Genomic DNA, 27,436 nt, shown 5'->3' with positions numbered 1-27,436 from the left:
ACACAAAGGAGCTTCTGAAGAAGTTCAAACTTGAAGATTGTAAAGTGATGAACACTCCAATGCATCCTACGTGCAATCTGAGCAAAGAAGATGAAGGAACTAAAGTAGATCAGAAGCTGTATAGAGGTATGATTGGTTCTTTGTTATACCTCACTGCATCTAGGCCAGATATTTTATTCAGTGTATGCTTGTGTGCAAGATTCCAATCAGATCCTAGAGAATCTCATATGACTGCTGTCAAGAGAATCTTCAGGTATTTGAAAGGAACAACCAATCTTGGACTCCTTTATAGGAAATCCTTAGATTATAAGCTAATTGGATTCTATGATGCTGATTATGCTGGTGATAGGATTGAAAGAAAGTCAACCAGTGGCAATTGTCAATTTCTGGGCGATAATCTTATATCCTGGGCTAGCAAAAGACAAACAACTATTGCTATGTCTACAGCAGAAGCAGAATACATTTCAGCTGCAAGTTGTTGTACACAACTACTTTGGATGAAACATCAGTTGGAAGATTATCAGATAACTGCTAACAGTATTCCCATTTATTGTGATAATACTGCTGCTATTTGTTTGTCTAAAAATCCAATTTTGCATTCAAGAGCGAAGCACATTGAAATCAAACACCATTTTATCAGAGATTATGTTCAAAAAGGAATTTTAGATATACAATTCATTGATACTGAAAATCAATGGGCTGATATATTTACTAAGCCTTTAACTGTTGAAAGATTTGATTTTATAAAGAAAAATTTGAACATGCACTTTGTATCTGATTAAATGCTTGCTTGCTCCTGAATAGGATTTTAGGTTCTGAAGTTAGTTCAGAAGCAGTAGTCCATCAGAAGCTCTTTATTGAGGTTCTGAGGAAAACTCGCTTCTGATGATGACGTCAGCATCTGAAGTCCAGAAGCTGGATTTATTGCTTCTGAATAGTTGAATTAGTGGAAACGTTGGAAGTTACCTTTTAAAAAAAAAAAAAAAAAAAAAAAAAAAAAAAACTTCTGGCCCACTAACTTGGTAGTTACTCTGTGAACTTCTTACGTGGCCTGTATGTGTTGGTGTATAACTAAAAGGGCAATGATGATTTAAAAAGCTTTGAAAGTACTTTTCACGCGCCCCCAATTTTGTCATTAATGTTATGTTTGTTTGTCTCTTTTGAATTGCAATCGTTTTACTTTTAACACTTTGTCAATTCACACACTACTCACTCACAACAAACACATTTGCTCTCAAACCTCTTGCGAAGTAAGCGCATTCTCTCAACCTTAGAACCCTAAAAATCTTCATCTTCTTCAAATCTTCGTCAATCATCAAATGGCATCATCAAGCTCGCAACGAAAGGATTCAGTATCTACTTCAAGAATGGTCCCTGAATATGACTACAAAGGAAGAAGCATGAAATTGGAAGAATGGGATTTGCAAGTTCAGATAGAGAATCCAGTGGACTTTGATTCTCTGAATTTTCATAGGTGTTCTATCAGAAGCTACTATGAAGAGCAAGGACTCATGGATTATTTCAGAATGTTGAATGGACCAACATATGAAGCTCTGGTTAGACACTTCTGGGTAAGAGCAAAATTTTACAACAAAGCGGCATCCTTATCTGAGGAAAGTCAAATGGTGCTAATGTATCCTGAATTAGAAGGGAAAACAAGAGAAGAAATGGGTCTTGCGCCATTTGTTGAAGATGAAATCAGATCCAACATCTGTGGTATTCCAATAAGAATTGCACAATGGCACATAGAGTATGTTCTCAAGGCTGCAGCCTCTGGATACTACTCTGGAATAGATCTTTCAGATGCTGCTGAAAAACGCATTTGGAAAAAGCAAGCCAACTTGGTGATTTACAATTCTGAGAAGGAGAAGAAATATGCTGAATTGAGCATGGAAACCAAGATGCTTCTGAAGATTCAGAATGAGACCCTGTTTCCAAGTGGTGACTGTGTGAAGCCAAATCTAGCTCAGAAGGTCCTTCTCCAGCACTTCATCAAGAAGGAAAAGGTGAATGTGCCCAAATACGTGTTCAAGTACTTGGTAGAGTGTTTGAAGCAGAGTCAGCTACTGGATAAACCCTGGGTTCCTTATGGAAGACTCCTCTCAGAGATATTCTATCAAGGAGGTATCTTGAACAGTCTCAGTCAATCTCAAGGCTTCACAGATCAGCTACTTGACACAAAAACTGGAAAATTCATTAATGCTCATACTCTATTGAATATGAAGCTAATCAGTGAAGTCACCAAACTTCAAACTGATTTAAGTGAATCACTTGTTATGTCTGATCTTATGAAGGACTTTCCACCCATCTGCAAGAAGGATCCCATTGAAGTGCAATTGTACTATATCAAGGAACATTTTGAGGCAACCAATGAGAGAATCAGATTGGAAGATATTCCAGAGGAAATGTATGGTGGTGCTCTGCCACGAGCCAGAGGCAGAAAGTCAAAAAGGAAGATGACTGCAGAGCAATATCTAGAGGTTGAACAAACTACTAAAAAGGCAAAAGTTGCTGCTGACAAGCTCAAAATTGGTAGTTCATCAGTACCTTCTATTGAAGAAGCCATTGAAGACATGGACTCCAGGATGATCATGGGTGTTGATATTTCTCTTGATCAACCTGCTATACCAAAGAGGAAGAGAAAGCCAGCCTTGAGGAGAACCAAGGATTTTCCTCATATCACCTTAAGAGCTCAAGCTGCTTCTGATTTGAAGTTAAAAGAGTTACAAGAGAAGAAAGCAGCCGCTGAAAAAGTTCTGGAAATTGCTGCTGAGCTACGAGAGTCTGTAGTTTCAGAAGCCAAGCAACTGTTGCAGGTGTCCAGTGAATCTGCTAAAGAGGATTCTGATCCTGAACCAGAAAAGGTAATTAATATATCTTCAGATTCCGCATCCGCATCATTATCAGATTCTGATGATTCTGATGATGATGTACCCTTAGCTCAACTTTTTCAAAAACCAGTAAAAAGCCAATCAACATCAACCAAAACCAACGATAAGCCCTCTTCGTCAACTTCTTATGAACCAGTTGGCCACATAGTTAATGAGAAGTTAGCTGAACTGGCTGAGCAGAGAGAAAGAGTCATTGATTCTATCTTTCGCCTTAACCCTCAACCCCTTTGCATTCAACCTCTCAACATGATTCCTCCTGAAAATGTTGAGTCCACCTCAGAAAAAGCCTCTGAAACAACTCCAGAAGCAGCTGCTTCTGAAAAAGTTGTTTCAGAAAACCCTCATCAACAAACACCTGAACCACAAAAACCCACAACACTCCCACAATCACCAATAGCCATCACTAACCCCCAACTCAACACTCAAACAACAACTTCACCACAACAACCACCATCTGAAACTGAATTTCAACCTTTACCTGAACACTCTCCTGAACCAACTCCCATGGATGTTGACATCTCTCTAGTCAATGTTCAAGCCTCAACCTCCACCACACACATTGATTCTGACCAGCCCTCATCTTCTAACACACAAACACACCTTACCATTCCAGTTCCTAACCCTATTCAAGACTTAGAAATCAGTGATTCTGATCTTGAAATCCTTGAACATCCACCCACAAACATCCTGGAATCTGGATATATCAATTCTGAGCTTCTGACAATCTTGAGTCAGATGCACAATCTGGTGGATCAAAGAAGGACGATTGATCTCACAGGTGCATATGAAGACTCCTGGGTATCTCTTCAGAACCGGGCAGCTGAGGTTATTGAAGAAATCAAGGCTAAATGCATCAGAGTCAAGCAAGCTTCAGTCAGAAGGCTAATGGAAAACCTGAATCAGAGTCTTAGAGTAAGAAGTTCTACACTGCTCTTGGCAAACCAGCCTTTCTTCTTTGAAACGGATTACTTGACCAGAGAAGCAAGGCTGTGTAAGCTTCTGAAGAAACAGATGGCACAGCAGCAGCAAGAAGCTAGAGAAAGGGAACAAGCTCTTCTTCAGAGGCAACAACAACTTGAAGAATTGTTGAAGAAGAAGATTGAAGAAATGGAAGAGATGAAGAAACAACAACAAACCAACCCTTAGTTGCACACCCTTGTGTTTTTTCTTTGTTTGTTGTTTGTTTTATTTTCTTAGTCCTTGCTTCTGAAATCATCTTGTCTTATTTCTTTTGCTTCTGAATGCTTACTGATTCTGACTGTTTAGCTGCTTCTGACAATTGAATATACATGATTTTTGCTCTGACTTATTTAGTTCATTTTCTTTTATACTCTCTCCTGTTTGAGTTTTTTTTTCTCATATCTTTTTGTCTTTTATGCTTAAATTTATTCTAATTTTTTTTGATAATGACAAAAGGGGGAGTATATGTGACAAGTATTTAAAGGCTCTGAGCCCCATTAATGGCATTTAAAATTTTTGAAAAACTTCTATCTTTTTACTTTATTGGTATAAGCTATGAATGAACGAAGGAGTATCAAAATTCAAGTAAAGTTAATTGAACCATTCTTCTTATCTATAAGTAAATTCTTTCAATGATTCAATTTTGCTTTTAAGCTCTGATAATAATTATTGCGCAAAATGAATTTAATTAACCTGGATAGAACTTAGGGGGAGCTTACAAACCTCACCTTAAAGACTATCAGACTCAGGGGGAGTTGAGCTTACAAACCTCAGAACCCCAAAGTCAACTTGTTAATTAGATTAACAACAATTGATCAATTTTAAATACTTTTGTTTGTCATCATCAAAAAGGGGGAGATTGTTGGAACAAAATGTGTTTAACAATAAACCTTAAAGAGTTTTGATGATAACAAGGTATTAAAAATTGTAAATTGGATTAGCTAATATTTGTTCAAGTGTACAGGACCATAAGTATAAAGTTACATCATCATTGGTTCTGAATGAGCAAATAAAGAGCTATGGAAACAACAAAAATTTGAAGCTTGGACGCTCCTGAAGGCAACTTGCTCCTGAAGAAATAGCGCTCCTGAAGTAAGCTGCTCCTGAAGAATAGTGCTCCTGAAGACAAGAGGTCCAGAAGTCACATCATCAGAAGCTGCATCATCAGAAGCTGCAGAAGTCATCTCATCAGAAGCTGCATCATCAGAAGCTGCATCATCAGAAGCTGCCTCATCAGAAGTCATTTCACCAGAAGCTGAATATCAACTGGATTTGCAAAGAATCAAGAATTGAAGAATCATCAATGCAAAAGCTGTCTATTGGATTCGAAAACACAAACAAAGGATTAGTGGAGCTTGCAACGGTCATTTCAAAGGTGTTTGAAGGTATGTGTTTGCAATTTGGACGAAAGCGTTGACATTGTACTTTGTACGAATTGTACAACCACGTTCTCCACTACTCTGTTTTGTGTCTGCACTTCAAGACAAGAAAACAGCTCCAGAATACGGTCTCGCCTGCATAGATGTTCCTTTGGATAAGGAATGGATTTCAAATTTGTTCTTCATAGGACAACAACCAAATCAGGCAAAAGATCATTGGTGAAAGATCAAGCTTCAACAACGACTCTTTGGTGTGCTGGCAATTTCACAACGTCTCTTTCACACCTCTATATAAAGGAGTGAAGACCTAGAGATTTGGTAATGCAAGAACGCTGAACGAAAGACTCACAAGATTTTCACAAGTACCAAACCTCTGCTGAAATTGTTCTGCATTCACTTAGAATTTCTGTGTCTCAAAGTCATATCTTAGAAATTCTTAAGTCCATTGAGTCTGTATCTGATTTGTATTGCGAGCACCTCTGATTGTATATCAAGTGTTCAACCTTAAACAATTTTCTGTGTAATTTTGTTTAGTTAGGAAGTCTCTTGCAGTTGTGCTTGAGCAGGAAGTCTCTTGATTGTGTTCTTGAGCAAAGGAAGTCTCTTGCTTGTGTGCTTGAGCATTGGAAGTCTCTTGCTTGTGTGCTTGAGCATTGGAAGTCTCTTGCTTGTGTGCTTGAGCATTTGTAATCAGATATTACTCATAGTGAAATCTCCTTGGAAGTGCAAGGGGGACTGGACTACTTCCGGATTGTGGAAGGAACCAGTATAATTGCTTTGTGTCGTTCTTCTTCTCTCTCTCTCTGTTTTATTCCGCTGCATTTAGATTCTGATCATCACTTCAGAAGCTGTCTCACTTAGCTTCTGATCAGTGTATTCAGTTGTTTAGAGAAACGAAGAATTTTTCAAAACACAATTCAACCCCCCTTCTTGTGTTTTTTCTCACCTTCAAAAACGACCATTTGTCCAAGTGAAGAAGTTTCCCGCCGTAGGCAGATGATGTAAAATATTTGCATTCGACCAATTTAAAAAATCCTCACAAGACAAATTAGGTGGTGGACGCTTGCCCCTTTTCTCATGAGCACCTAGAATAGCATTAAAGTCACCGATAAATAGCCACGGCCCTTGAAAACAACCTTGAAGATGAGTTAGATCAGCCCAAAGTTGACGACGCTTCACGTAATAATTACTAGCATAAACAGCAGCAATATATACAGTAGAGTGAAAGCAAGAAATTTCCAAAGCTATACATTGATCCGAAACAAAAATAACAGTTGCAAGAAGATCATTCCCCCAGAGAGCCCAAAGATTAGGTAATAAAGAAGCTCTATTATTTATACAAAATTTAGAAACGCCTATAGATGGCCAATACCAAGCAGGAACTTGAGGAAAATGAATCATAGGCTCAGCAATAAATATCAGACTTGGTTTGTGTGACAAATAAAAATTCTTTAAAGCAAGACGGGTATCAGGGTTACCAATACCTCGAATGTTCCAATAAATAATATTCATTGATCAGTCCTAGAGTTCTCACCCCATGAACGGGATCTTGTCGGCGGCTTAGGAAGTTGTACTTTGACTTTCTGTTTCTGATTCTTTGTTAACACCGGCATAAAACCTTCCGCTGCCGCTCTAGCATCATACTCTCGAACTCTTTCCCACAAATCCAAACCATGCTGAATATTCTTGCTAGGGTGAACATATTGTTGTTGTAAAACCAACCCATCTGCTTGCGGCATTCCAGTCCCATCATGCGAGACAACAACAGCAGTGGACATCTGCAACTGAATTCCAGCCATCACCTCCACATTTGCGTCAATTGGTGGACATGGAGCACTCTCACGAGCACCCTTGGGACTCTGCTCCAGCTCCCTTGGGCTCACATGATCATGCTCCATTCCATCCTGAAGAGGCTCCGATTCATCATCCACCACGGGAACCTCCAACTCCTCCGTCAATGTCTGATTCATTGGAACCTCTCCCCTAGGCCGAATGTCCTCACACCCAAGAGGGGATGAGTGTGAGTCACGCTCCAGAAAGCCACTGGGACTCCTCTCCAGCTCCCTTTGACTAACCTGAATGTTACCCACACTATCCAGAAGAGATTTAGAAACATCAGTCACCACAGGGTTCTCCAACACCTCCCGTGATGTCTGAGGTGACCGCCTCTCTTCTACACCTTGCACGTCAACGTGCGCTTCAGTGGAAACAACCTCCAGCACAGGACTATCTGAATTCAACTCTTCAGTGCGCTCAATACGATCAAATACATTATGTAACGGTAGACTGAAAGAGCTTGACATGAAATCTGAAACCGGCACTAGTGGTAAGGAAACCGGAATTGATTGTGCTTGAGCAAAATTAGCAACGGGGATAGCCTGTGTCATCTGCGGAACTGGGACAGCAGTCCTCTCAGTGGTGGTAACTGTAGAGTTAACAGAAATTGGAATCCATGTACTGATCCCTCCAGAGGCCGAAGTAGAAGCACCTCCAGCCTTGGTAGTAGGTGCTTCCTTGGCCGGTTGTTTCCCTCGGTCGACTTTTTCCTTGGCAGCTTGTGGATGTAACCAGCGGCAAGTAGTGATGTTATGTCCGATAGAATAACAATGATGGCAAAATAAAGGCCGCCTTTCGTATTGTATCTCCACCTTAAATGCATAACCCTCTCTTTCCACAAGAACCTCATCATAGGCCTTTTTCGATAGATCGATGTCGACTAATATGCGAGCATAGTGTCCAAAAGTACGGTTCTGGGTGGGACCATCTATGTCAATTGGTGTCCCAACAGCACTCGCAATTTCCTTTAGGGTTCTCTCCCTCCAATATTCCTGAGGTAATTCCACTAACCGAATCCAAAGCGACACATGTGTTTGCTTCGGCGTCAAAAGCTTAAAATCCTTAGTCCATTGCGAGAACCGCAACAATCCAGGCTTCAGATTGACAGTCCCTACTGCCCAAATTTTCTTCAAATCCTCCGGAGACTCAAAATGGAAGTCATAGAACCCCTTACCAAGCGGAACCATTTTCCATCCTGCGGAAGTCTTCCAAATATTCCCAATCTTAGCATTGAGGTCACGCGCAGAATACGACTTTTCTCCCTTGTTAAGAGTCAATCTAGCTCTCAACACCTTTCGGCAATCATCAACACCTTTCTGATATTCATCCTGGTCGATTTTGATACTAAGGGCATCTCCCTTAATACAGGGTGCAGGATAGGGCAGCTCGTCATTATTGTTTGTTCCCGCAAGAGCTGAAGCAAAAGAGATTGCTGGTCTTGGAACCTGAGGTGGCGGTGTTTGTCCTTGAATCTGAAGTGCCGGTGTAACAAAAGGCACCAAGGTTGAATTCATGGCCTCAGAGACAGACGGCCATCGGCTTTCTTTCGCCATTTGCTTGGTGCAAGATATCACTGAACCGATCCTAGTATTGGTGCACACGTATTTCAACCTTTGTAATGCCCAAAGGCATTAACGCGGTTGCGCGACCCCAATTGGAAGAACCAGTTCCTGTGAATTCTGAACCTAAGCGTACAGTGCAGTGGAACAACAGAAAAAAGATGAAAATCAGTCAAAAACCAGCAGAGCAGCGTGAAGAATTACAGCAAATAGACCTCCGAAATTCTAATTATGGAAGTCACGTGAGCCAATCTTTGCAACACCCGTAGGTATCATCACGATTGCGTGCATCCAAAGGAAGATTTTCGATGATCAGAATTAATCTGCAACCCTAGACCGGAGAACAAATTCAAAATTTGTTGGGAGAAGAGTCGCCGTTCAATATATCAACATGTTAATCTTGTCTTCCGGTTGTGATTGGTTTAATTTATTCTCTACGTGTGTTTGTCATATGCCATAGTCTTATTTGGTTGCCTGAAATATAAACATTAATATATTGTTTTTATTGAATAACTTTTTATTTTATATGCAAAACACCGTTCAATATTTGCACCGCTCCCGTTGCAAATTTTATGTGTTTATATATGCATAAATAAATTTTTATGTACATATATGAGAAAATCGATATGATAAAATTTTGAAAACTCGTGACTATTTTCAAAATATCAACATCGATGTAATGTTTATATTAAATAACTTTTTATTTTATATTTAAAACACCGATAAATATTTGCACCGCACTCGTTGAAGATTTTATATACTTATATATGCAGAAGAATTTTTTTTTTTAAGAATATGTAATAGTCAATATGATAAAATTTTGAAAACTGGTGACTATTTTTAAAATATCAACATCATTGTATTGTTTCTCAAAAATACCGTTAAATATTTACATCGCACTCATTGTAGACTTTATGTGCTTATATCTCCAAAATCAAATTTTATGTATAGCGATATGAGAAAGTTGATATGCTTAAATTTTTAAAACTAATGATTATTTTAAAAAATTTAACATTATTGTATCGTTTCTATTAATTTTTTAAATATGCAAATTATTAAAATTAAGAGATTAAAATAGATGAGAACAAAATGACGATATAGAGAATTAGTTAGGCTTGGAAGTGATAAATCTGAAAAATGAAGATACATAGAGAATTAGTTAGGCTAGAAAGATAAACAAAAATATATATAATAATTTTTTCAAAATGAATAAATTTGTATTTTATTTCGTAAAATGACGATTAAACCCATAAAATTAAGAAGATTGTGAGGATAATTATGAAATTTTACTCGAGTAAGATTTTCTAATTTTCTTATTATAGTATTGGTAGTAGTAGATTAGTAGTAAAAGTAGATATTTAAATTTGTTGTGTGGAATTGAAAAAATAGTTGTCCGTAATTATCATGATAATATATTGGCTTTTAAGATGGACAATTATGAAATTTTGTTAGATTTTAATTTTGATATATTTTTTTAATAAATATATTGTTTTTTTAATAATTTTTTTATAAATTGTTAGTAGATTAAAAAAACAAATAATATTTAAAATTTGAAATTATTCCAAAGACTTATTAATTTTGCAACAAAAATACAAATATTGGTGGAAATTTGTTATATCAACTTATCCGTGGAAGTGCAAATTAGGAACTTTTTTTTTTTGTAGAGAAAAAATTGGCTACACCTTTTTGTTTTTAATTAAAAAACAAATAATGTTTTAAAAGTATTCCAAAAACTTATTAATTTTGCATCTTAAAAACTAAATATTTATGGGTTGAATTTGATGTGAAATTTTAATTGTTACAAGCCATATAGTGTAAATTAATTAAGATTGTATACCTAAATATAATTAAATAAAAATTAAAAGTTACCTTATTAAAATTGATTTTTTTATAGAAAAATTGACTCATTTATTTGACATTTAATGTTACATTTGTGTATTACATTTTGATTGGTTGATATCTTGAAAGGGTAAATACCCCCTAAACAAGAGAGGGTAATCTAGGCCTCACCTTAATTATTCCTTTAATTTCTTTTTGTAATAAATTGATCTTTTTTCTTCAACAGACTGGTTCTCTAAGTCATAAAATATTTGCATTGTTATCTGATTTTCATCAAACTTCATTAAAAAGTGTTTACATTATCATTTAACATTGAGGTAATATGTCCAAAAGTGTTTATGATACCAACCATAATAAATTACCCACATTTTCTCCTAACCTAACTTTCAAACCAAGATTGGATAATACATATGTGAATTCTAGTTTTGAGATCAATAAAAGGATAGGAACAAAAACTGAACTAGGGGTTAGTGATAACTTGTTAACTAACACTCCCATAATTTCAGGCATAGAATCTTCTGATTTGTCGTTAGAGACTCCTTATCTGCCTTGCTTAATACACTTGGTAAGGTATCAGCTGACCGGAAAGGGTTTAAAGTTTACAATGGATTTATACTTGATTTGGGTATTGTAGTTTTCATAATGGATACTTGCATGTATAGATTTCCTTTACATTTTTGACATGATACTTTTTAGTTTAAAAAGACATCATCATTACTTATTAGGTTTTATTAAGAAAAAAATATTACTCATTAGAGTAATGATATTTTGACATCCATTTGAAGACAACTTTGTTGACAACCATGTTTTTCTCACTTCTTATTGGTCAAAAACAATGGAGAGAGAAAACGGAAGAGAGAGGATAACAACATCATATGAGTATGAGAGAGAAAGTTGTCCAAAAGTTGTCAAAAAAGTGGTTGTCAAAATATCATTTCTCTACTCATTAGGTGCTACTAGTATTTTAATTAACTTTCCAATTCAATTCTAATTCTAACAATAATGTAAGATTTTGCACCAACCTAGTCGTCCATAGGACTATGAGTCCCATAAATGAACATATTGACTACCACAAACGATTCGACATCACAAATCCACTCCCTAGTACGTATCACAATGAAAGAGACTCCATAAGGATGCCACATTGAATATCTACCACCACTCTAACCTGTGAAACCACCAAGTTCTAGCTAGCAGCCATATCATAATTATGCACCCTTCTACTAACCTTAAATGGCAGTGAAAAAATGTCCATCGTGAATCATCTCATCCCTTGAATGTTTTTTTTTTTTTTTTTTTAACGGCAAAATTTATTAAAAAACAAGTCTCTATTGAAGATCGAACAGACAAGCAAGATAAAAACAACATAACAATATCCCAATATTGCTTCAATGTGACCAAGAATGGTACACAATCTCCCAATATGAAGCCCAGTCAGTGCCGCTGTATCTACCCAAGTCAAGCTCAAGATTCATGTTGATCCCCTCAGAAAAACACAGGCAGCGATAAATCACAAACACACCCACACTGATAATTATATTGTGGCCCAAGTTTCTTTATTTTATTAATAACTTATTATACACAAGCATTTAGACGGCACGGTCCGTCTGTCCGCTCCTTTTATTACACTAACACGTATAAATTATGAATAATAACTTTTTATGAAAGTTGATTTTGATTAAAATTATAGGTATAGTATCAATAATAAATATTTTACATTTTCATATCATTACAAATTATAATTAAAGGAGACTCAGAACTTGAGATTTTGCAGAACATGCATGATGCAATTTTACCAGCATAAATTTGTCTGCAACCAACTAGAATTCAAAGGCAAATGGGAATTCCAGCTGATCACTGTTGGAGTATGATGTTAGATGAATTAGTTGATTTATTTTCAAAACCTTTGTGATAGTAAAATATAGAGAAGATAAGATATGGAGAAGATCTTAACTTCATTCACCTATTACACATGTTTAACTTTTTTTTTTTAAGGGATACATGCACATGTTTAATTTGTCAAGTTGAAATTAAAGACAACCATAATTATAAAGATGAGAAATCAACCAAAATTTACTTCTTAAAGTCAAACAAAATATACTTGCATATATTTTGTTCCATTTGTTCCCTATTGACCTTAACAGTCAACACAATAGACAAGTTTTCCCCTTGTGGTCACCATTGTTTAGTCACTATAAGCAATTAATAACACATACAAAATGTCGCCATTGTTTCTACAGTATTATTTACGAGTGGTGTGGCACTCCTCTAGAATATATGCATAGTACTTAGCCTCTGATTACCTAGATACAAACTCGGGCCTACACCCGCATATGTCGGGAACACAAGTTAACATCGAATATGTGATTTATCTGAACTATTCCTTACAAGAAATGATTTATCTAAACTATATTATAAATTAGATTTATAATAGTAATCGGATGCACTATGACACTAAATTTGATACATATATTTATTTAGACTTCAATAAATTTTGATCTTTTTTCTTTTTAAAAAAAAAAAAATCAAGTTTTGGTCTTCGTATTTAAAAACGGGTCAGTAAGTCCCCAATTTTTAAAAAAATCTTGAATTTTCATCTCTCATCTCATGTTGGAGTAATTTTTTATGATGTAGTATCACCTAACAAGCTCGGTGTGACGTCATAATTGAATAGATCACATCATCAAAAGTGGTAAAAAAAAGATTAAGAACCAAACTTTTTTTAAAAAACTTTAATTTGGGGCCAAAAATCTAATTTTTTAAAATGGGTAGACTAAACTTTTTTTCTTCTAAAAATAGGAGAATAAAAAGTACATTTAAATCATTTATTTATTATAATTAATAACATATGAATATTTTTTTAAGAAAAATAGGATATAAAGATTATTAATAAAAAGATTTAAATTGAGAATCAAGCACAATATATATGCATCAAAAGATAGCAATTTGTTTTATTACGAAAATATTCTAAACAAGATATGAAATTTATCTACTACTAAAAAGCTAAACATAATGTAATAAAATTTAGGCAAAATTACACAATTAGTCCCTTAACTTAATTTTAGGTAACACTTTCGTCCTTTATCTTTTTTTTTTGTAACGGTTTAGTCCTTTTATGTTATAAAATGACAATATTTTATCATTTTTTATGAGATTTTTTCAATGAAATTTGATTTTCTAGGCTTGTATGATGAAGATTTGTGTTTGTCTATGAGTTTGATTATTTTTTTTTTTGGAGTTTTTGATTATTTTTTCATAAAAAAGGATAACTATGTTGTTATTTTATAACATAAAGGACTAAATCATTACAATAAAAAGATAAAGGACGAAAATGTTACCTAAAATTAAGTTAAGGGACTAATTGTGTAATTTTGCCTAAAATTTATTATCTTTAACTCCATCGTTGATCGTCATTTCATGTCTTTTTAACCAATGTAGATTTTTTAAATGTGTTACGAGTGCCTAAATTGTGTCGAAGCAAAGAAATAAAGACTTTTTGCCTTTGGTTGGGTTGTCGGACAGTGACACGTATGGTACGAGTATCATACGGGCGTCGGACATGGAGACACCATTAATTTTGGAGGTGTCCATGCTTCATTGAATAATAGTGTATCCATATTTATTTATAGTATCTAGGTTGGAGAGTATATATCCTGTTTGTACTTATTTTCTAGGGAAATACTAACGAGCAATCGTAGGGGTTAAGAAGTGTAAAAACAGATTTTTTTTTTTTTTTTGGTCAATTTTAAAACGAAATTTTATCTTGAGAAAGATGTATTTTACACCTTACAGCTTTAGAAATGGACATTTTCTTCGTATAATAATTCACTTATTTTCCTTTCGTTGTTGCTTCAAATAAACTTTGTCTTTATTGGTATACACGTTTTTATATTAATTCATACAATACATCTGTTGCATTAAACATTTTAAATGGAAACATCATTGCCTCTTACTAGTGATAGTTTTTCATATAGTTGGTTATCAAACTCTAATAAATCCCCGGTGAATTACCTTGATGATGAGCCTCATAGAAACTCAAATAATAGCCAAAACTTCAATTTTGATACTTGCATCTCTCAATCAAATTTTGTGCTTGTTCATGCTGATGAGATTATTTCTGATGGCTTTCTTAAGCCTTTTTTTAATGACTCTTCAAAAGTAGAGTTATTCTGTAATACTTCAGAACCTATTCAAACAAAGATTGATACTACTTTTTCTTCTACAACATTTTCTTCAAGGAATATGGAAATTCGTCATGGTTTTCTTACAAGGTTGAGAAAATCAACATGGAGAACTTTGGTACAACTTTTAAGGTATTTCAAGACATTAAGGCGTAAAATGGAGAAGTCATCAAGGAAAAAGACCAAAGATAATGATATTGATAAGACAGATTGGTTAGTTAAAAGCTTGAGTAGAAGTTTGCAGAAATCATCTCCTATTGGTAATTCTCATGTCGATCACGATGACCGAATTTATGAAGCAGTCCTCCATTGCAAAAGATCAATAGGTATATATATGCAGATAGCCATGCTACTTTTATTTGATTTATATTTTAATGTTTTTGTGTATGTATATTTTTGCTTAATTACTTGGAACGTTGAATTCATTATTTTCTTCATTTCAGGAAAATGATCCTTATCTATAGAGGAGAATTGTAGGAGAAAGTCGTAGGGATGCACCTAGAAATGTATTGTACCTTATTGAGCATTCCAATTTTTTTTCTTGGTGTAGTTTCTATATGTTTAGATATTGGTATTCTCTTTTGAATGTTATATATATAAAGACAATTTTCATCTCCTTCCTTTTTTATATCTATCATAATATGAGTCAAATTTTAGGTGGAGGTTCTTAGATGGTTCCTCAAGGTCATTAGGGTTTTTGGAGATTTCCAGGATATAATCTCTGCCAAAATAAAACAGGATGACATGTTCTAATTAAGAGTTAGAACCATGCATGCATGGACTCAAACTTTGCTACATAGACAGACATTTTCTTCACTTGTTCAAACAAGTAGTAGAAAAAGTCACTAAAGAAATAGATCTTGATCATTTATGGAACTATACAGTGCCGGCCCAACACATTTTGATGCCTAAAGCAGACTATAATAAGAGGCTTTTTTGATGAGTAATTAATATAAATTCATAGGTTTTATAAAAAAAAACATTACAATTAAAAAGAAAAATAAAAATCTACCAAAAATAAATAAATAAATTATTGCATTATATAAGTGGAAGCGTTGTAAGTATGGCGGAAAAATTGTGTGCATTGTAAAGTTGTATGGGAAAGTGTTGAACCCATGTTGTAAACATCATAAAGCATCGCGTCTACCATCTTTGATTCATGATAAAGTTGTAAAATTCATTTGTTGTGTGGCCTTTATTCGTTTGTATGTGTGTGTGTGTAATTTTGTCTATTGTGAGGCCTTTATTGTAAGTCTAAAATTTGGAGCCTAAAGCGAGGGCTTGCGTCGCCTTACCCTTAGGCCAGCCCTGGAACTATAGTAAAGATTTTACAGGAAACCTAATTTGTTTCCAACTCTATTATTGATCTGTGTGTGTGAATATTCTATAAAAAGTCATTGACGTTTACTAAATTTTATGACCAAGAGAGAAGATGTTCATATGCTAGTGTTGAAAACAAGGCAGACAAGAAGGGCACAAGGGACAAATAATGTTGGGAGAAAAAAACCATAATTCCTTCCTTCAACTAATTTGAATCCTTTGTTCTCTTGTTGGTATATGTGTACTCCTTATCAACGAAAGAACATTGGATAGTGATCTTTATGAGTACTACTATTATAGGGATAACAAGCCATGCATTACATTAACTTGTGATGATAAAATGATTGCCCATCTCACTCAAAATAGGCCTCTGTTCAAACATGCCCTTGATAAATAAGGGCAATCAAGTGGTTGATGAAGTGGCTGGCAGTTACCATGGCCCAAACGTTGTGAAGTTTTAATAGAGTATGAAGCACCAAATCCACTTGGTTTGGTCTGGTGGTGTTGGTTTGAGACCTTAGATTATTCTCCGCTTTAAAGTTTCAGGTTCGATTGTCTCCTGTATCAATTTACATGAGCTAGTTTAACTTATTACAAAAAATTAATAATAATAAAGGATACGGCACATTATACTAGTACATGACACTGACATGAAATCATGGGTAATAATTTGACAAAAAAAATGGTTTTTTTATTAAAAAAAAGTGGTTGTATTAGTTATTAACATTATTTTTATGAATATTAAGTCTTTGATATCATAAAAAAAAATTGTTAGATCTAACCTAATTAGTTCTTTCTCCGAATCAATTAATTTGAAAATTTAGGAAAAAGTAACGTGGATTGATATAGAAAATAGAGTCTAGATTTATTAACCGTGTGAATAATGTGTGTTGCCTTGAATGCAGCAGTCCAAACCATGGAAATTGTGAAGGAACTTGGACAATGCTAACTAGCTATAGGGAGTTCTTGATGATGATTAATACTATATCAAAGAGATAAGGATTATAGTTTTTAAAGGATAGGAGAGGTGTAATACAAGGATTTCTCAAGAGGTTATCCATCCTAATACTACTATCGTAAGGTTTAATTGCTATTTTCGTCCCTTAACTATTTAATTAATATCGCTTTGGTTCCATAATTAAAATTTGTTCCGTTTTGGTATTTTAAGTTTATCTCCATTACACATTTTTTTCCGTTAATTTTATTAAAAAAAATGTTAGGGTTTACATCATCTTCATCTTCATTCCCCCTTCTTCATTATCTTCATGCTACCTTCATAAAAAACTCATGAGAAAAACCCAGAATTGATTCATGTCAAGTTATTTTGTGACAGTTTTTGGATAGCTCTATCTCTCATATTTTTATCGTGTTCTTGATCTCTCTCTTTTTCTTTTGGTCTATTTATTGTTTTTATTAGTAAAGTGAAAGAAGAAGATGGTCCTTAAATTATCTTAAAATAATTATACAAATATCATATTACTCTTTCTTCTTCGAACGATCGAAACTCATCAACCACTCGTGAAAGGTCCCAATTTGAAAATAACAGCTTGGGGACCATTCCTTTTGTGTCACCTCCACACTCTTCTGTCTGTGTCATCATTTCCTTTGGAGCTCTTCAACCAAAGGAGAAAAAGCTTAAAGATAAGAACATAAAGATTATGCTGTATATGTCAAGGAATTAATATTTTGTATTATTAACTTCTCAAGTCTTCTTGATTGTCAAGAGATTTTTAATTACGAAGAAAGGATGTCAAGAGATTTTTACACAGGAAGGAAGGAAATGTAGGATATATAATAAAGCTTTAAAGTTTTTAGTAAAGATGTCGTGTCATAGTTGTTGTTTTTGGATTTCCAAACTGTTAAATTTGAATTTCCAAATTCTATCATCTACCGAAGTTGTTACTAGGTTGAGTCACGACCAGGTCGCTCTCTTTAAGACGTTTCGTGGCACTACCCAAAGTTGTGCAAGGTAGACTATCAACCACGCCGCCTCCAGGATAAAACAAGCCCAGCTACAACTGTTCGATTAACTACTGCACTGTAGAAAAATCGTTCGAGAATTACACCCTCAAAATATGGCTCAATCGTTTGATCGAAGCCACTCGATACGGTACGTAACCGCTCTATTCGAAACCGTTCAAATTAATATGGTATTATTACCATTCTATTATGGTGCTGAGACCACTCAAATATGGTGTTACCACCATTCTAACTTCTCCAAAACATGAATATGGCACTACGACCACTCAAATATGGTGATACCACCATTTCTCTTTAAAATAATATATATATACTGTTAAGATCATTCTTTAATATGATCTTAATAGTACTCTATATTCCGAAGAATCATATATTATCGAAGGGACTATGAACTTAAGACCAAGGGACTATGGTCTTAAGAACACTCTTAATACCGAAGGGACAGAAAGGAGTAGAAGCAGAAGAAACTTGTTAAAAACAAGTCGGAGGGAGAAGAGAGGAAAAAACACAGGAAGCATCGACTGTGAATTTTCGGTGTGAAGAATCAAATGGGGCGAGCTCTCCTTTTATAGGGAGAGTTTGTAACAAAAAACGAGTGACTTGGGGATTAAGTCTGCTTAATCCTTAAGCAAACGCGTTTTGTTTCTTAATTGGATATATCCGGAAGTTTCTGGATATGCTTTTGGATCGGGTCGGATCGTAACAAATTTATTTGTTACGCGTAGCGCTTACGGATAATGATTAAATTAATTAATTAATTAATTTAACATTTTCAAGTGACAAAAAAATATATATCAATTTTTTTTTAAGCGTTCACCCGTTCACAAAATTGGGTACCCCAAGGGCACACCCTTGGAGGTCACTTTGCCCATATATAAACACTTACTTGTTGGGGTGACCCTTCAATGTGGGACATTTTTAAGTCACACCCACACACTAGTTTTTTTTTCATAGTGTTTTTCTTTTCAATTTTCTTCACTAGAATTAACTAGTGTTCCAACAATCCCCCACTTGACTTCAAAATGGTTTCGAGAAATAACGTAAAACGTTTCCATAAGATTTGCTAATATACAAAGGTGTCGCCAACAACTTGAACCTTAGCATAGTGGAAGGTATTCTGATTTAACAAGAGTTGCTTACAGCATTGAACTCTATCTCAGACATAGAATCCACACACAAACCTTTTCATAGGTGTATTCTAAAAGCCCGTGCGTTTTAAGGCCCTGCACGTGTATCCCGGTTTTAACGAATGCTCTAGGAATTCTGCCTCGAAATTCCATAGGACTGGCCTAAGTTCCACATTCGTATAGGTGAGTCTATCAAGGGTACTCCTGTAGCTGTGTACCCCACTCAACATAGAGTATAGATCTCATTAAGAGTTACTATTACCTCATCCTTCTTTCGCTGCAGGATCATGCTTTCTATATTCTTTCTCTCATAGCATGTTCTACCACTTCATGACTTGTTTTTACCCATTGAACCTATTTCTTGGGATCTCCAGTCATTTAGGTCGGGTTACCATCACTTGTGGGCTATAGGCATTAGTCCCATCCTACTGGATGTTTCTTGGACTTTCTCTCTATTAAGTCCTTTCGTCAAAGGATCAGCTAATTTTTCATTCGTACGTACAAAATCAACTCTAACCGCTCCATTTAGAGATACACTCTCTAATCGTGCTATGTTTTCGCCTTATCTGTCGTCTCTTACCATTGTAATAACGATTCTTAATCTTTGCAATAGCCGCGGTACTATCGCAATGAATTAGCATAGCCGGTAACGGTTTCTCCCATAAAGGGATTTCAGCTAGCAAGGATCTTAGCCAACTTGCTTCTTCACTAGTTTTCTCTAGTGTTCTCATCTCAGATTCATTCCATAGTGGACTGAGTCAATATCATTTGTTTTAACAAACAACTCCTCTAGTGATGCTCAATGTGCAAACACTAGTCACTAAATATTCATCTGAAAGATGTTCAATTCTATATCTTGTACCATTTAAGTACAATATGTTACTCCTAGTGAAGTAATCTTAGAGTCATAGTCTTCTTAAAGCACATCATGACTCTTTCTATAGCATGGCAATGCTTCTCATCCGTCTACTAGTAAACTTGCACAAGAGTTTCACGACATCGACAATGTCGGATCTAATACATTCAGTGGCATACCTAAGTGCTGCCAATGATGCTCGTATATTCTGTTTTTCCATCTCAAGTGTTCTTACACTTGGATCATAATATGTGATTGCAAGTTTACGGTGAAATAATTACATTTCTTTAAGATCTTCTCAACTTTGTGAGATTTATCAAAAAAGTTATCTTTTCTGATCTAGTAATCTTGAAACCAAGAATTACTTCAATTTTTTATTTAGGTCTTTCTTATCAGTGTTGTTGATAAACAATGATTTCACATAATTCATAACATGAATCTTTAAATCAAATATGAGCAAGTCGTCTTCATAGAGACATATGATCGTGCAAATATTATTTGTCACTTTCATTCACTTTATACTCATTCGATAACATTAGAATGTCAAATTTTTCATGTCATTCCTCAGGAGTTTATTTTAGACCATTCAAATAATTATCTAACTTACAGACCTTGTTTTCTTGTCCATGAATTGCAAAAATTTTCAGGTTGTTTCATATAGACTTGTTCTTCTAGTTCACCATAAAAAGGCAACTTTCACATCCTTTTGGAGTACTATCGAGTTATAAACGGCGGCTAAAGGGACTAGTACTCTTATGGATATGATTTTAGTGACTGGTGAATGAATGTCGAAGAAGTCTATATTTTTCTCTTTGTCTAAAACCTTTGACTACAAGGAAAGCCTTGTATTCATCAACCGTACCATCAGATTTTAGTTCCTTTTTTTTTTCTTTTTCAAAAATCCAAATACAACCGATTGGTTTTGCAACTATGAGACAAGTCAACTAAGTTTCATGTTTTGTTAGACTCTAGAAAATTCATTTCATCGTTTATTGCTTTTGCCATAATTCAGCATCCAATGAGGATATAACTTCTTTAAGGCTTAATGAATCTTCTTCCAATGTATAAACCAAGTTCATACTCTTTAGCAATTTTAGCTTTCTTACCTCCTTGAGGTTCCATAACATCTCGTATGATGTTTTCATAACTATTTCATAACTATTTCTAATAACATGAATGTGATCAGATTTAGTGCCCCCACTAGTTCTTAATTTTTAAAAGGGAAATTTAATTTGCCCCCACTAATGTCATGCTCCCATTAGAGCCCCCACTATTCTTTAGTTAAAGGGGTATATATTTACATAGAATTCGACATCTTTTAAATTCTATGATCACTTTAACATTTAGGTCATAAAACCTATATGTTTCGTTATTTATCGCATACCTGATGAATACATATTCATAGGCTCTACTAGTGAGTTTAACTCTCTTGGGTTCAAAGTCCGAACTTATGTCAGACAATCCCAAGTTCAAAAAATAAGACAAGTTGAGTTGTCTTTTCTTAAAAAATTTCTTAATTAGAATTTTTTGTTCTTAGACTTGGGTTCTCTATACAACATAAATTTCAATTTTTGTTATAAAAATTGAACATATCAAGCGTATCAATTTTATTTTCCAAAATTTACAGTCATCAATAAATATGATAAAATATCATTTTATCATTTCTAGTTTATGTGTCATCAAGTTCACACATATCATAATTTATTATGTTTAGAGATTCATATCCTCTAAATTCTGATTTATATGAACTTTTGGTTCATATTTCTTGACTGCAATAAATAAAATTGTCTAAACATATAACGTTGGAATTAAGTCCAAGTTACTCAAGTTTAAAATTAAACACTTGTTCGTAATCAATTTTGATATGTCAAATATTAAAATCACACAACTAATAAAATAGAAGGAGTTTAATTTTGAACATACCATCAAAGGTGCAATTTTTTGCACAAGAATGTATGGTACACAAGTCTCTCTTTAAGTCTGAGTCAACTCAGTCTTATCCAATAAAATCTGAAATTCAGATTCTTTCTTATTTTTAGAATATACAACACGTTCAAACCTTAGCAATAGCATTTGGAAAAAACGGAAATTCTAAATTCTTGCTGTTGACTTGCAACTCTTTATACCCAATATGCCATAAAACCACATAGACCATTTGTATAAGCCTTTGTATGAGTGTATGACAATTCTTTATTGTTTGAAAAATGTGTGTGTCAAATTAATTAGTTTAAGTGTCTTATTCCTTTTCGTGTGTTTTCTAGTTACTGGCAGAACCTTCCAAACCACAGTACACTCGTGAACCTTTGAGTTTAACATCACGTAAGAGACACTACGATTTATCAACGGAACCTTATAATTATCAATTCTTGTTACTATTTTGTAACAAGAGTACGTGACATCACATGTTCCAATTTTCAAACCGATTTAGGGTATTTCAATTTTTTTAGTGTTGTTGTTTGAAACAACAATCACTTCAACGTTTCAGTCAAAAGATGTAAATCTATAGCTTGATTTATCCTTAATGTTTTTAGGGACAACTTAACCTCAATATGTAACTTCTTCGGTAGACATAGCATATAGAAACGTCTTAAAATTGTTGTTTTTGGATTTCCAAACTGTTAAATTTGAATTTCCAAATTCTATCATCTACCGAAGTTGTTACTAGGTTGAGTCACGACCAGGTCGCTCTCTTTAAGACGTTTCGTGGCACTACCCAAAGTTGTGCAAGGTAGACTATCAACCACGCCGCCTCCAGGATAAAACAAGCCCAGCTACAACTGTTCGATTAACTACTGCACTGTAGAAAAATCGTTCGAGAATTACACCCTCAAAATATGGCTCAATCGTTTGATCGAAGCCACTCGATACGGTACGTAACCGCTCTATTCGAAACCGTTCAAATTAATATGGTATTATTACCATTCTATTATGGTGCTGAGACCACTCAAATATGGTGTTACCACCATTCTAACTTCTCCAAAACATGAATATGGCACTACGACCACTCAAATATGGTGATACCACCATTTCTCTTTAAAATAATATATATATACTGTTAAGATCATTCTTTAATATGATCTTAATAGTACTCTATATTCCGAAGAATCATATATTATCGAAGGGACTATGAACTTAAGACCAAGGGACTATGGTCTTAAGAACACTCTTAATACCGAAGGGACAGAAAGGAGTAGAAGCAGAAGAAACTTGTTAAAAACAAGTCGGAGGGAGAAGAGAGGAAAAAACACAGGAAGCATCGACTGTGAATTTTCGGTGTGAAGAATCAAATGGGGCGAGCTCTCCTTTTATAGGGAGAGTTTGTAACAAAAAACGAGTGACTTGGGGATTAAGTCTGCTTAATCCTTAAGCAAACGCGTTTTGTTTCTTAATTGGATATATCCGGAAGTTTCTGGATATGCTTTTGGATCGGGTCGGATCGTAACAAATTTATTTGTTACGCGTAGCGCTTACGGATAATGATTAAATTAATTAATTAATTAATTTAACATTTTCAAGTGACAAAAAAATATATATCAATTTTTTTTTAAGCGTTCACCCGTTCACAAAATTGGGTACCCCAAGGGCACACCCTTGGAGGTCACTTTGCCCATATATAAACACTTACTTGTTGGGGTGACCCTTCAATGTGGGACATTTTTAAGTCACACCCACACACTAGTTTTTTTTTCATAGTGTTTTTCTTTCCAATTTTCTTCACTAGAATTAACTAGTGTTCCAACAATAGTCGATTAAGAGTCATCAACTTTTAGATCATTGCTTCTTTTGTTGCTCATCCCAACTCCCTAATAAGTAGACATGATTTGGTTGGTGGGAAACATGGGTGAGATCTTAGTGTGGATCAAACTAGTGATGTGAGTGACTCGGATTTGAAGGAAAAATTGTTGGAATTATGCGAATGGTTAGTCCCATATCGACTAGGAATTAATGAATATGTTTGATATAGAATAGAGTTGACTTTGGTACCAAATGTACTAAAAAAGTATCAAAAAAAGAGTTGACTCATATACTCATTGCCTTAAAGTTATGGGTGGTTACGTGGTGTCAAAATCTCTTAATGGTCCTGAGCTTAGTCCATTGTCGATCCTAGTCTTTTATTTTATTTTATTTTGGTTACATATCCCAGTCTTTCCACATAACAATCACTTGGTTTTTATTTATTTATTAGGGAACGTAGTTCATTTTTTTTTTTTTAGAACTTAAATGGAAAATAAAAAACACGACAACGTTGTGAACGTTTTGAAACTTAAATAATCAATATGAAAAAACAAAAAACTAAAGGACCACTCGAATAAAAACACATAACTTAAGAAAAACTTCATATGCAATTCTGCCTATAAAATAAAGGAGATTTTGTGTGTTGTTCTATATGCATCACGTTATTTAGTCCTTACATTTCATTCGGTTTATGTTTGTAATATAATTGGGACCCTTGTATAGTGATATATGAAAATTAGAAACAGAAGTGGCTTTAAACAATTTGAAAATAAATTCAGAAAACTAAAGTCGTTGGACATATTCTCCTATCTTTTAACTCTGGAGTTTTCCTTCTATTCCAAAATACAAAGGTTTTCTTTACCTAACTGCTTATGGGCTATGGCTCATGATTATCTCGAAAGAGAACACAATGAAGGCAGGACCTTTTCTTAAAATGACCTGGTTACAATAACAAGAAAGTAAAAGCAGGGGTTGCCTGAGCATGATCGAGGGGGCGACAACCCAGGACACCATGGTTTTAAGGGCACCAAAATTTTATTTTTTAAATATATATATATATATATATATATATATATATATATTAAAGAGAATTTTATATTATTTAAATTATGTAAAATGCTTAGGGCACTCTAAAATCATATTATTTTACTCGAGTTTATGTGTATCATTTTTTTCTATTTCTCAATCTCTAATCTCTGTATCTCAATTTTGTTAACACAAGAACACAAGTCATTGACATTCGACAACAGCCAAATGCATAAGTGTCAGTGTCGTATAGATATAATATATTCTCTTAAGAGTATGTACCAAACGATCCATTTATGTATTTAATAGTCATCAATTTTTTTATATATAAATATAATAGTAAGAAAAACAAACAATTTATTGGAGTAGGAGGAGGAGGAAGAAGAAGAAGAAGTCACTTTATAACGATTTATGAATATAAACATTGAATTGTGATCAATGTGTTCTATTGTGTAAAACATATGTTCTCTTTAGTTAATAAATTCTCAAGTGTGGGTGTAAAATTTGGAGCATAGATTATAGTTGATTAGAAAATTAAAAATATAAATTTATTTTGTAAATGTTGTTTGAGTTCGGAAGTCCTTTATGCCTAGATTGAGACACAAACACCATCTCCTTACCCTAAATTTTGTAATAAAAAAAATTGATATCTTTAATTTCTAATAAAAGAATCTCTTAATTTATCTTAATTTCTCTTGGTCAATTGTTTATAATATGACTTTAAACAAACAAATATATGTAAGCAATGTCTAGAATGAGAAATATTTGTTTAGACACAACACCAAATATTACATGTTAGTCACACACATAAAATTAAAACAATTAAAAAAAAAAGGATTGAAGTGATATTAATTGATGTGACTATTTTACATTTTTACTTATCTTTAAAATTTTTTGATTTATGTGTGCGTGCCTAAATTTTGTGCTTAATTGCTTGTGTCTATGCAATACTATCTCGTCTAGAATATTGTCTCCAAGTCCTGTCAATATTTTTATTTTATTTGCTTTTTGGGTTAAATATATATTTTTTGTCTCTACAAATGGGGATCTTTTAAGTTTAATCTTAACTTAATTGTTTAATTTTAACAAGTAGAAAAACTACATTCAAACAAAACTTATAAGAACTAAAAAATATTAATAAAATTAAATAAGGACTAAATTTAAAAGATCTCAATTTTCTAGGGACATAAAGTATATGGATTCATTTTTATTGATAAAAATTTACTGTTTACGGTTGTAAAAAAATATAATAAAAATGTCTACGAAGTATTACATTTATTTCTCGTGAAATGGATTTGCAAAATATACACAAATCTTTCTTTCTGAAAAAATAAAATAAATTAAGAAAAAAAATAAAAAATGTCAGATACACAAATCTTTCTTTCTGAAAAAATAAAATAAATTAAGAAAAAAAATAAAAAATGTCAGAAGTGGGATTTGAACCCACGCCCTCTTTCGAAGACCAGAACTTGAGTCTGGCGCCTTAGACCACTCGGCCATCCTGACTTCTTGTTAACTTCTCCGTTTTTCTTATATTAACAATATTCCACTTAAAATACTAATACGTAGAGTTGCTATGAAGACTATTTTGAAAGCATTACTTTCTTTTACTATATTATTTAATCATTAATAGAGCACACAATTTCGCACAAGATGATGACCCCAAAATCTCCGATTCAATCTTTCAATCTTCCTATGAAGTGAAATTAAGTATTTCTTTTATTGAAATCTTCTTTTGCTTATAAAAAAATATATGACTCAAAATTCAATTTGTTGTATACAAACAAGGACTTGTTAAACTCCGTAGCACTGACGCATATAGGGTGTGTGTCCAGTGTCTGAGACCATTGAGATGTGATTATATTCAATCATCTCAATTTTCAAATTATAATTAGTGTTGACATGTTAGTGTCGTGTCTGATGTCCTTGCTTACGCCGGTGCTTCATATAAAAATCCAACTAAAATTCAAGTTTTTGCTATGCATCCAATACTTGGTAAATAAACTCTAACTCTTATCCAAAAGTTTTTTAACAAATACCACAGGATCTTTCGACTTTTATGGATCTCTTACAAATTGTTCACCTGTTTTTCTAACCCAATTTTCAGTATCATCATGGAACATTGTTGCTAACCCAGAACTTTCCATGTGGAATAATCTAAGCATGTGGTTTCCAATCATTTCCTTGCACATTACATCAACAATTTTCTTTTGGCTTACGACATCCGAGTAGTGGCTCACTCTAATCATTTCTTCAACCAATTGATTCTCAACATTTCCGAGATAATCACTAAAACCCCAGACCTTGCATATATTATGCATTGTTCATACCAATTGAGCTAATCTCACGAGGACTTATTTTCATGTATTTAATATGACTCTTAGAATATGTTTCATGTTTTTTTTTTGTTATATTTTTGTTTAGCTATTGCCATATTGTTCTAGTAAAGTAATTCAGTTGTTCAATTTTCATGTATTTAATATGACTTTTAGAATCATCAATATCAAGTGAAAAAGAATATTATATATATTAGAAATCAGGGGCGTCCCTGAGGGGGTGCAAACAGCTCAAACGAGCTGGGCCTCCCTCAAGGATGGGCCTCAATTTTTTTTATACCCAGTAGTAGTAGTATCTCCAATAAAAAAATAGTATTGCTTTTTAGGCCCCCTTAATATCTCCATTCCAGCAACTTCCATTCCAATCATAGATGGCTGGAAAAAGACTTCTAGGCAACGGAACCTCTCAGC

General features: G+C 34.1%; 2 protein-coding genes and 1 non-coding gene across 3 annotated transcripts; 1 reads left to right on the top strand and 2 right to left on the bottom strand.

Moving 5' to 3' along the window:
* Positions 1 to 6,738: 6,738 nt before the first annotated feature.
* On the bottom strand, positions 6,739 to 8,619 carry LOC146921446 (uncharacterized). The gene has a single exon (XM_085711316.1). It carries the CDS (start codon positions 8,617 to 8,619, stop codon positions 6,739 to 6,741), a length of 1,881 nt encoding a protein of 626 aa, XP_085567442.1.
* A 5,514-nt stretch (positions 8,620 to 14,133) lies between these two features.
* Positions 14,134 to 15,189, top strand: LOC146921445 (uncharacterized). Its single transcript, XM_085710775.1, has 2 exons — positions 14,134 to 14,971; positions 15,089 to 15,189. The coding sequence occupies exons 1-2, from the start codon at positions 14,395 to 14,397 to the stop codon at positions 15,094 to 15,096; spliced, it is 585 nt and encodes a 194-aa protein (XP_085566901.1). The 5' UTR covers positions 14,134 to 14,394; the 3' UTR covers positions 15,097 to 15,189.
* Positions 15,190 to 26,111: 10,922 nt separating this feature from the next.
* TRNAL-CAA (transfer RNA leucine (anticodon CAA)) lies at positions 26,112 to 26,195 on the bottom strand. Its single transcript has one exon. It is a non-coding gene; the product is annotated as a tRNA-Leu (tRNA).
* Between the last annotated feature and the right edge of the window lie 1,241 nt (positions 26,196 to 27,436).

Source organism: Medicago sativa, chromosome 5 (assembly GCF_051527215.1).
Source record: "Medicago sativa cultivar Bolivia chromosome 5, Bolivia_mono, whole genome shotgun sequence".
Lineage (NCBI taxonomy): Eukaryota > Viridiplantae > Streptophyta > Magnoliopsida > Fabales > Fabaceae > Medicago > Medicago sativa.
This window is presented reverse-complemented; position numbering and strand designations above follow the sequence as displayed.